A 12,306-nucleotide genomic window follows, 5' to 3' on the forward strand; every position below is an offset into this window, starting at 1 on the left:
GAAAACGCCTAATATCCATTCTCAGTTGGTACACCCAGCTTGGCTAATCTATTTCTCTGGAAATTCTGCTTTCTTTTTTTTTTCTTTATTAGAATTTTTTTTCTATTACATTGCACTGACACAGATAGGTCTTATGGTGATGATGCGATACGAAAGGACTAGGAGTGGGAAGTAAGCAGCTGTGGCCTTAATAAATGTACAGCATTTGCCTGGTGTCCCACGGTAAACCATCTTCAGGACTGCCGACACAGCTCACAGCTGCGCGCCCCTAACCTCACGGCCAACTCACCCGTGTTAGAGATTTAACATTGCACAAACACATTTAACATTTTCGGCAATGCAAGGATGGGAAAGGGCAGAAAATCTTCCATACCCAGCGGGCAAAATTTAAGTTAGAGATCCAACACAGTGTGGCTCGGACAACATCACGTAACGCTCGGCAGGCTTGCCAATGTCTGGATTGTTATGTCCGAGGAGTGACAAAATCATTGGTCTGGATTGGTTAGGTCTGGCTAATGACAAGACCACTGGGCTAGGAGCAAACAAAGGGGGTCTGAGGGCATTAGCCCCCCAGGTTAGAGCCGTGAAGCTGCCTACAGATGTCCCGTGTGACAACACCATTGGTCTGGATTGGTTAGATTGGTTATTAGTTCAAACATCATTGTGATCCATATTGACAGTCGTCACTTATAAATGTTGATGACAATTTCCAAATTGACACTTCTCTTACTTTTATCAGATATGGCAGCCCTGTACCCAGACATGATGCAAGCTCTACTGGAGACAGTATGAAACTTGGCCAGAGAATAGGAACACAGCATGAAATTTAATTAGCCAACTGGAACACAGCAAATGATGGCAATCAGCTGATTTACATCATCCCCATTTTAATTCTTCAAAGTAAGAATTTTTCTAGAGGAGGATGGTAGGTCCATGGAAAGCACAAAGGAAGGATTTCTCCTTTCTACTACTTAACATATCACTACATATCATTTTTATATGATTTTTCCCTTTTCTAATTTTGCCTGCTGGATACAGAAGTACCACCAAAAAGACTAGGATTGGGAAGAAGTGGCTGTGGCCTTAATTAAGGTACAGCCCCAGCATTTGCCTGATGTGAAAATGGGAAACCACAGAAAACCATTTTCAGACCTGCTGACGGTTGGATTTGAACCCACCATCTCCCAAATTAAGCTCACACCTATGGAACCCTAACCGCAGAGCCAACTTGCTCGGTTGGAAATTCTGTGCACTACTACAACTTAAAGTGTAGTATCGTTATGAGTAGCACTTCCTAGCAGAACTGTCTCATGTAAAAAGGCTCAGATATGTTCCATTTCTTTAAAAAATGTAGAATACATACTCAGTACAAAGACCCTTAACTACGGTGGAAACATAAGTGAAATATTTCTTACCTCTGCTACTAATTTCCTCTCTCCTGAAAGAGCTTCAAATGTATATCCTCCTGGACAGCTACTGACATCGACATCGAGAGATGAGGTGTTGGCAGCGACACATGACTGGGAGGTTGTAGACATGTTGTTACCCTGCAAACATCAACAGACATATGTTGTTTCACAAATACTAATTACAACTACACAGTAGAGTATTTTGAAAAGAAGCAGTGGAGACCAGAACTTCCTAAAATCATCATGAGGTAGCTGAGAGGGAAGGGGAATCAGACATCTCTTATTTCTAATATACAAGGGGCAGTCAAATGAAAACCGAACACCCACCATAACACACATTCCACACAAAAAGTGGCAACACTGTTGTTACATACTGATACTGCCATCACTATAGTAGGAGAACTGCATAGTGACAACTCACAGGTGCCTGCAGTTGTTGGGATATGTCTTTGTTGGTGCACTGACAGGTCTAGTGCGTTCGTCCAGCTGTAGAAATGGAGGAATGCAAAGAAGCGCAGAGAAGTGTGGTTCATTTTCTGGTGACGCAGTGCTATGAAGACACTTTGCAGAAAATGCGATGTACCATAAAGTCAAAACACACTGGAATACTGTCGGACAAAGTCATCCTGTTGCATGATAATGATACTTCCAATTTGGCAAAGGCTATGCTTCAGTGATTTGGTTGGGAAACACTTCAACATCCTCTGTATAGCCTGGATTTTCCAACTTGTGATTTTCACCGTTTTTGGCGACTTGAAGAAAGACATCGTAGATGTCAGTTTCATTCAGACGAGGAAGTGCAAGAGTGGGTGCAGTTATGGATCCGTCAGCGACCTACCTCTTTCTATAAAACTGGAATTGATTGTCTCATCTTCCATTGAGATAAATGTATTAACGCGTTTGGTAATTACTTTTGAATAAAACCGTTCCATGGTCAGGTTGTAGCGGGTGTTTGTTTTTCATTTGACTACCCTTATACATTAAAAGGGTGCTAAGAAAGGGAATGAGAAGAAAGGTGGAAGGGCAATAACAAGAAGAGCAATATGGCTTTTGAAGTGGAAGATCAACACTAGACTCCATGTTCACCACTTAGCCATGGACCCGGACTTTTTCTTGTATAATCACACCATACTTCTATATAATTGTAATAAATGTGTAATTGTTCCTTTGGTGAAAGTTTTATACAGTATTGAATCAAAATCTCAAAACACTATTGTGATGGCATTCAATCTGGCATATTCCAAGGTATTTGTGATTATCTATAAACTTTTATCATCTTCGTGTCTCACCATTGTCTAACATTTTTACTTGAGAGTGTCATATTTGTCTATTTTAATCTTAATGCTATGGTAAAATTGTATTGTTTTAGGACCTTTCGACAGAACTGTACAATTTATGTTCATGGCTGATGATGAACACAGGGTCAAAACTGGTACCAAATAAATATCAAACTGTAATGTAAAACTGCATTGCAAAAGTATGTGGATTCGTAAATTTTATAAATATATATGCAATGAGATTTGCTTGCTGGTTACATTTGTCAGTCACATTCAGTTAATGTGACTGTGTAGTTCTATTTAGAATCTGTTACTTTGTTAGTGTGTATTCCAATATTAAGTGGCTTTTTATTGTATTGTATTTTATTGTATAATGAAATGCCATGTGGCCTCTGGAGAGGCCTAGTGCAGATCTTTTGATTTGACGTCCGTAGGTGACCTGCACATTGAGATAAGGATGAAGACAGCACATACACCCAGTCCCCATGCCAGGGGAGTTAACCAATTATGGTTAAAATTCCCGACCCTGCCAGGAATTGAACCTGGGACTCCTGTGACCAAAGGCCAGAACGCTAACCACTTAGCCATGGACCCGGACTTTTTCTTGTATAATCACACCATACTTCTATATAATTGTAATAAATGTGTAATTGTTCCTTTGGTGAAAGTTTATTATATAGTGAAATGAATGAAAACCTACAACCTGTTTTCCAGTCATTAACTGGGTCAGGGATGGAATGAATGAAGCAGATATAGGCTATTAGTACGATGGGGTCACCACTCCCAAAGTGATTTATTAATGACTGATAGATGCTATGAAATGAGAATGGAGAGTGTTGCTGGAATGAAAGATGACAGGAAAAACCGGAGTACCCGGAGAAAAACCTGTCTCGCCTCCGCTTTATCCAGTACAAATCTCACATGGAACGATTTGAACCACGGCATCCAGTGGTGAGAGGCCGACGCACTGCCGTCTGAGCCATGGAGGCTCTTATATTATATAGTATTGAATCAAAATCTCAAAACACTATTGTTACCACAGTTAAGTCGGTAAATTGTCAACCTTTACTTCTCTGTCGAAATTCACTCAGAGAGCATTAAAAAAAGTACCATATTGTAGCTATTTTTTTCAATTCTGTTGTCTACAAAGACAAAGACAAAGTCATCTCCGTACAGGCCATGAAGGCCCTTGGAGGAGTGGAAGGTAAAGGCTTCCACCATTGTTAACCACGGCACGTGATGGGGTAGAGTGGTTAGCTCTACACCCGGCCGCCTTTGCCCCCAGGAATTAACCTGGTACTCATTTTTGGTGTAGGCTGAGTGAACCTCAGGGCCATATGCACCTCCGGAAGTGGAAATCTTGTTTCTTATTTTTTACGACTTCCTGATGGGGATTCAAACTCACGTCCTTCTGGGTGAACCGAGCATGCCTTTACCGCCTTGGCCAGGCAGCCCCTAATTCTGTTGTCAACCCCAAACTAAATCCCGAAGAACTCCAGTACATTTTGTTGTCTATAATTATTTCCCCCACCCACCCACCCTAACTTTTGATTCCCAATCACTTCTACTGCACTCCTCTGTGCCCATCTACCCCATTCAGAAACATTTTAAAACTTTGTTCATTCCACTATTGCATTGTAAAAGTATCTTCTAATTAAAAGCTTAATTGACAGTGTAATACTGGAAATACCTGACAATGGAAGAGTGGAGTATAGCCATGGAAAGTAGGTAACGCATGGTTCATAGCCACCAGACTGTAATTGACGGACATCAGCAATAACAGGCAGACCTGCAGAATGCTTGTCTTCTCAGGAGTCATCGTCTGCAACAAAAATATAGAGTTCTTTACTACATACCCATTCACAGACAAAAGAAACAAATATATATTAACAAATTAACAATTTGACAAAACATCCATTCTTTCTGAGGCTAAATTGTTGGTGTGAATTCCAAATAGTAACAACAGCAAGTAATGCCATTCCTTCCGTGGCCAATCCCTGCACGCATGTTGCTCATAGGGTCAACTGGTGAGCTTGGCAGACTGATATGTAATAGCACAATCTGGCTTGATGAGGAAAGTAACAGGAAACTACCTGTTAAGACACTGGCTCAGTCCAGTTGTATTTGAAAGTGCCCAAATATAATTCTGTAAATTTCATCGTCAATGACTGGCGACTCGAATGTTAAGCAGTATCAGCCCAGATTTATGACTGTCTACACTCGCTTCTGTTATGACCAATAGCAGATGGCTCTTGCTTTGTCAGTGACTGTCCACATGAAGTACTTCAAAAGTGTGCCAGTCATGAAGTCAGGTCTCCAGTGTTGCACAGCTGCATGCAGTTCTGTCCAGTTTCACTGCTCGCTCTCAGAGGCTAAGTAGTATAAACAGAGAGTTGACAATGCTGTGTCTCAAGTTGGGGAAATCCTGGCACCCAATGAACAAGGAATGTAAACATAGATGGCTAGCTAGGCTTCAAAAGCATGTCAGTCATTAACGAGGATATTGTAAAACTATACCAGTGGCAGTTTCTGGTATAGAACAATGGAGAAATGAACCTCCAACCTCCAGTTTATATCAAGTTGTAGTTAACTAATTGATTTTTACAGCTCCCTTATCCGTCTCAAAACTTTTGCTAAGCCCATCTCTCTGTAATAAACTTGTATTGACTTTCAAGTCATGCGGGCTGCACAAAGTCCATACCTGGATATTCATCTAAAATGCACCTCCTTACAAGGACGTAGATTCGAATCCCCGTCAGGAAGTCGTAAAATTTAAGAAATGAGATTTTCACTTCCGGAGGTGCACATGGCCCTGAGGTTCACTCAGCCTACACCAAAAATGAGTACCAGGTTAATTCCTGGGGCAAAGCCGGCCGGGTGTAGAGCTAACCACTGTACCCCATCACGTGCCGAGGTTAACGAATAGTGGAAGCCTTTACCTTCCACCCCTCCAAAGGCCTTCATGGCCTGTACGGAGATGAATTTGCTTTGCTTTTGCAATGTGAGCTATCCGTCCGTACAATGGCAAAGGGAGTGGTGAGGTATGGCAGGACGTCGGCCACTACGAAGACAAGGCCAGGATGTTACAGAAACGGATATCTGTGCTACACGCACGCACAATATGCTACTCTCACTCGTCTTCATACTTGCAAGTCATGTTGTAAGGGTTAGAAAGCTAGTATGTACCTGTCATCTGTTTCCCTTATAGGAATTTAACTAGTTAAATAGTTTCCAAATGAAGAGGTAACTAGAAATGAAAATGAAATATTACAGGAGTTCAGTAGATATTTCAATCACTTACTGAACTGTAATATAACTGATAACACACAAGATGACCCTCTAAATCCTATAAATTATCATGTGGAAAGTTTGACCTGGCAATATGTAAAATGAAAAACAATAAGTCTGCAGGATTGGATGAGTTCAGTGTGGACATGATCAAAGCACTTGGAGAACCTGGAAAACAATGGTTATACAGAGTACTAAATAAAATGTGGGAAAAAAATGAAATCCCCAGTGACTGGAGGCAAGGAGTGATTATTCCACTATTTAAGAAATGTGACTGAAAGAAATGTAACAGCTATAGAGGCGTAACCATTCTATCTCATGGGTTAAAAATATATGAGACCATCCTGGAGAGAAAAATCAGAAAATTTGTTGAATCTAAACTTGAGGAAGAACAACATGGATTTAGAGCAAACAGATTAACGCTAGACCTCATTTTTTTCAACAAGAATGCTCTTTGAAAAATGCTGGGATAAGAGTAGAAAAGTTGGAGTTGTATTTTTGGATATTGAGAAGGCATATGATCACGTACCACGTAAGCACACATGGAATTTCTGAGACGTATAGAAGTGCCAGATGAGTTTATAGCTCGAGTAAAACAACTATATCGAGAGACAAAGAGCTGTGAGCAAATTCAAGGAGGCAGGTCAAACTGTTTTGAAACCAAAAGCGTAGTCCAACAAGAAAGTTGTCTATCACCACTTCTCTTCATTACTATAATGGATGAGGTTATAAAACAGTGAAAATGAAGGATCAGGCAACAAATGCACTTGCATTTGCTGATGATATTGTACTATGGGGTAAGACAGAAGGAGAAGTTCAAGCTAAAGAAGAATTTGAAAGAATGAGAATCATCATCAGCCAAACTAAAACCGTCGGTTTAGTGATGATTCAAAATCCTGAAGCAGTCCACCTGCGAGTGTAAAATCAAGAAGTAGACATTATCAATAACTTCAAATACTTAGGGAGCTTCGTTTCTTCTGACAATACCATAAACCAAGAAATAGGCGATGTAATACAAGCTGCAACAAAATTCTACCACTCCACCAATTACTTTGAGACGACTCATTTCGTCAAGCTTGCAAGCTCACGCTGTACAAAACATATCTTGTACCAATTCTAACATATGGACTGGAAGCAGCAACATTGACTAGATCTGCACAAAATCACCTACAAGCCACTGAAATGAAGTTCCTTCGGTCATGTCTCCAAAAGATAAGGAGAGACAAAATAAGGAATTAAAGTATTCGGTAAAAACTTGGATTGGACAGGAGCCTGTTGGAAACCTTAGAATTAAGCAGATTACGATGGTATGGACATATGAGAACAATGGCTCCAATTAGGACCCCAAGAGCATACTATGAAAGGAATGTTGTTAGTGACAGGTCCAGAGGGAGGCCTTGTGATAGCTGGGAAAAGCAAATTTTCAAGGACCTTTCCAGACATTATGAAAATTGGCTGCAAAAGTTAGAACATCAGCTGTGGATGGACAGGACGAACTGGAAGAGGCTCATAAACACCCGCACCTGGCTTGCTGGAGCCGAAAATCAATGATGATGATGAAACCGAATACATGTCTGCCCATAATTAGTACTTTGTTTTACACATAGCGGTAAATCCAAGAATAATAATAATAATAATAATAATAATAATAATAATAATAATAATAATAATAATAATAATAATAATAATTTAATTCTGACTGCATGGCTGTATAGTCAGCATAAATGCCTTCAGTTCAGAGGGTGCTGCGTTCGAGTTCCGGCCAGGTCGGTGTTTTTAATCGCGTCTGATTAATTTTTCTGATTCGGGGACTGTGTATTTGTGTTTGTCCCAACATTTTCCTCTTCAAATTCAGTCAACACACTATACTACTAACCACCACAGAATCATGCTATGGTTGACATCAGGAAGGGCATCTGGCCGTAAAACAGGGTCAAATACACATGTACGACACGTCTCACCTGTGACTCCACAAAGATATGGTAAAGCAGTAGAAGAAGAATAAAATATTATTATTATTATATATATATATATATTGCGAATGAGCCCATTAGGACTACGCAAAGTACTTAGAGACAGGCATTTGCCTTTCTTTGTGCCCACACTTCCTTCATTCGTTTGCTGTGTGCTTCTTTTCTCTCTTGAGACCATGTTGTTCCGGTCTTCTTCTTTGGTTTTTCCTCTTGGTCAACTTGCCACTTATGAACTTTGGTTCTGAAGATAACCCGGCTTTGGATGTCTTCAGGTGAAATTCCTGCCAGTTTGAGATCTGTTTTAATTTCGCCAATCCATTTTATTGTGTCCGTTTTAGCTTTACTTCGGTTTTCATAAAATTCAACTATTTGCTTGGTAAGTCTATCTGGGTTCATCCTTTTTATATGTCCAAAGAATCTTAATCTGCGTTTTCTGATGTCGCTGTGAATGTTAGAAAATTGTTTGATTTCCTGTTTCCCTCTAAGGCGGTACTGTTCATCTACGAGTTTTGGGCCTAAAATTTTTCTAATGATCTTGCGTTCCTTTTTCTGAATATTTTCTAGATCAGTTTTCCTGTTCAAAATTAGTGTCTCTGATCCATAGAGGCATTCTGGTTTAATAACTGTATTATAGTGTCTTAGTTTAGCATGCTTGGAGAGACACTTTTTGTTATAGATATTTTGGGTGAGTCTATACGCAGTTTCCATTTTTTGGCATCTAACTTCATTGGCTTTTGTTTCCATTCCATTCTCCTGAATTATTTCACCGAGATATTTGAATTGCTGGACCCGTTTTATTTTGCCATATTTTGTCTCCATGAATTTAGGGGCTTCTTTGCTGCAGGTCATGTATTCAGTTTTTTCAAACGATATTTGGAGGCCGACTTTTTCCGCTGTTTCTTTCAGGAGTTCGATCTGGTTTATGGCTGTTGAAACGTCACGAGTTAAGATTGCCAGATCGTCCGCAAATGCCAGGCAGTCTACTGCTAATTTGCCCCTACCAAGAGTGATTGGTTGGTCAATCTTGAGGGCAGACTTCTGTTTGCGCCATTCCTGTATTACCTTTTCAAGGACGCAGTTGAAGAGTAGTGGAGAGAGCCCATCTCCCTGTCTTACTCCTGTTTTGATCGGAAAAGGGTCTGAGATTTCCCCCATGAATTTAACCTTAGATTATTATTATTATTATTATTATTATTATTATTATTATTATTATTATTATTATTATTATTATTATTATTATTATTATTATTATTATTATTATTATTGCTTCCGAATTTTGGCCAACTGTGGACCGCGTGAAACTTAATGCTTTCTGGCCAGTCTTCTTCTTTTCTCTTCCCAGAACTTCTTCATTCGTTCACTCCTTATTTTTCTCTGCTCCTCAGATATTACAAATCTGGGCCTGTTCTTCCACTGCTCTTCATGGGATTTGTGGTCATCTACTCGAGTTCTGAACTTCTTTCTGTTGAGGATCAATTCTGGTGTTATTTTAATTTATTCTGCGTCCTTCTTAACCTCCTCCACCCATAAACGTTGTAGTGTTTAATTTTGGCTTTGTAGGATATTGCTATTTATTGTACCTGTTCTGTGTCAGTCTGTAGGCCAGTTCCAATTTTCTAGCTCTTTCCTTGTTTGCCTCCTTGTCTAGTCCAATGGATTGGATCAGTTCTCCCAAATACTTAAACTTTTCTACTCTTTTAATCTCACCGCACTTCACTTCCATGCTTTTCTCTCCCTGATGTCGGTACTCCAATAATAATAATATTATTATTATTATTATTATTATTATTATTATTATTATTATTATTATTATTATTATTATTATTCTTGTTTTCGAATGGGTCTACTATGGACCACGTTAAGCATCATTCATTTACGGTTCTTCCTCTTTCGATCGGCCCAGTACTTCTTCATCCTTTCGGAGTGGGCTTCTTTACGTTCTCGTGACCAGTTGTTGCCGGTCCGTTTTTTGCTACTTTGATCTTGGAATCCCTTAATTTTGTTGATGATTTTTCTGTATTCCTGTCTGTTGTATACTACCTGCTGTGATATATTATTTTCCTCCATGTCCTCCTTGACCCCTTTAAGCCAGCTAGTTTGTGTCTTCCTGTCCTCCATGTATTCCAGAATTCGCTTGGCTGTTCTCTCTGGTGGCATTCTTTTAATGTGTCCGTAGAAGCAGAGTCTTCTCTTCTTGAAGGATGCTGTAATTTTTTCGGTCCTTTTGTATGGTTCCTCATTTGGTCGCAGTCTAAATTCTTGACCCATGGCCCTAGTATCTTCCTCAAGATCTTCCTTTCTGTCTTTTCAATGTTTTCTAGTAAGCCCTTCCTGTTCAGTGGAATACATTCGATCGCATATAGACTTTCTGGTTTGATGACAGTGTTGTAATGTCTGATTTTTGCAGTGAATGAAACTGATTTTTTATTGTAGACATTTCGACATAACTGGTATGCTGCTTCCATCTTTCTTGCCCTTTCCTGTAATGCTATTCCTGGTAGTCCTGTTGGGGTTATCCATTCCCCCAGATATTTAAACTTCTGTACTCTTTTAATTGTTCCATATTTGGTGACAATATTTTGTGTCGGATCCTTTTTGTCCTGAATCATTAGTTCCGTTCTTTCGAAGGATATCTGAAGTCCCGTCTTTACAGCAGTCTCTTGAAGTGTTTCAATTTGTACCTTGGCTGTTTCAGTGTCTTCTGCCAGTATTGCCATATATATTCCATTTTCCACCCCTAATTCCGTCAGTCTCTTCCTCCACTCTCTGACCACTTTTTCAAGTATAACATTAAACAGGAGTGGTGACATCCCGTCCCCTTGTCGGACACCTGTTTCGATCTTGAATGGTTTTGACAACATACCCATAAACTTAACCTGTGATGTAGTGTCAGTGATGGTTTCTTTGATTAAGTTTCTAGTTGTTTTATCTATCCCAAACTCTTCTAACGTGCTTATCAAGGTTGCTCTGTCGACAGAATCATAGGCTTTCTTAAAATCCACAAATACAATCACTAGATTTTTGGCTGTGAGTGCACGTAGTTGTATTATTATTATTATTATTATTATTATTATTATTATTATTATTATTATTATTATTATTATTATTATTATTATTATTATTATTTGTAAAGAGTTCCTCACATCTTTCCTATCCAAACTCAATGGGAAAACTCTTGTTTTCTCCAGTCTTGATGATATTAGGCTTGCAAGGCCTAAGGAGTCTGAGAATATTAATCACAACTCTCTGACAGTATAAACAATTGGGTATTGTGTTTGGTTATCAGCGTAATCTCCATTAAAACAGCTGACCGTGTAGCCATTATGGTACGGCACCGATGCATTGCTCCACTACCGCCGCTCTGGAGATGACGACAGCACGTACAATTGTGTTAAATACAGAATTACTAAGCATACCTGTATGTAATGCAAATGACGTACAAACTAAATGTTAAAACAAACAAAAAACCACTACGAAGGCAAGATTTGATCCATAAATCTGTCGGGTGCTATTCTTGTACAGCGATGGAAAAAGTACAAGGAAGTCATTGGTCTGACTTAGTTACCTGAGAAATATTTTACTCAATTACAAATTTCTTTCTCAACAAGTAATAAGTAAAATTAACCGCCTCTGTGGTATAGTGGGTAGAGTGATTAGCTAACATCCCCGAAGGCCCGGCTTCGATTCCCGGCTCGGCTACGAATATTATAAAAAGTGGTACGAGGGCTGGAACGGTATCCCCTCAGCCTCGGGAAATCAAGTGAATAGAGAGGAGGGGGATGGAGTTCGATTTCCACCTCAGCCACCCTCGAAGTAGTTTTCCGTGGACAGTGGAGTTCGAACCCATTATCTCCCGGATGAAAGCTCACAGTTGTGCTCCCCTAACCGCAAGGTCAACTCGCCTGGTGAACGTTATTCTGATGGACTGCATATCCGTATGTGGCTGGGAGGCGTGACCAGTCTTCAGGAACATAATGGATAGGAAGAGCATTGGGACATACGAGGTTTTGCTACCTTACAACGTTTGTATTATCTTTTCCTATAATTTTTATCTGCCTGCTGTCATTTCTTGATGGATGCAGTACTTTTGCATCCATCTCTTGGCACAGGCCAGAGCAAAATGTAGCTTCCACTGAAGTCCCAGTCTCACCCATGGCTGTGACAATATGGAAGCTGCTGAGTAATGGCATCCAGAGCACAACCAGTGCGTCTGAGTTTTATGAAAGGTGTTCCTCATAGGGTCAGTCGTGCTACAATAGCACTGCCTCTCCCAGTGAGGAAAGCAACGCAAATTACCTCACTCCTCGTCTTGCCTAGTACGCCTCATTTAGGTACGCCATTGGTTTTTGTGGTGTTCCT

General features: G+C 39.9%; 1 protein-coding gene across 3 annotated transcripts in view; it reads right to left on the minus strand.

The window, feature by feature from the left end:
• Positions 1–12,306, minus strand: part of LOC136881210 (solute carrier family 22 member 6) — a 112,471-nt gene that overhangs the window by 48,010 nt on the left and 52,155 nt on the right. For all 3 annotated transcript variants that reach the window (XM_068229294.1, XM_067153934.2, XM_067153935.2), the window contains 2 exons: positions 4,377–4,508; positions 1,416–1,547 (listed from right to left, as the gene is read on the minus strand). In XM_068229294.1, the coding sequence (XP_068085395.1) occupies positions 1,416–1,547; positions 4,377–4,508 (264 nt within the window). The remainder of the gene's footprint in view (positions 1–1,415; positions 1,548–4,376; positions 4,509–12,306) is intronic.

Source organism: Anabrus simplex, chromosome 9, assembly GCF_040414725.1.
Source record: "Anabrus simplex isolate iqAnaSimp1 chromosome 9, ASM4041472v1, whole genome shotgun sequence".
NCBI lineage: Eukaryota > Metazoa > Arthropoda > Insecta > Orthoptera > Tettigoniidae > Anabrus > Anabrus simplex.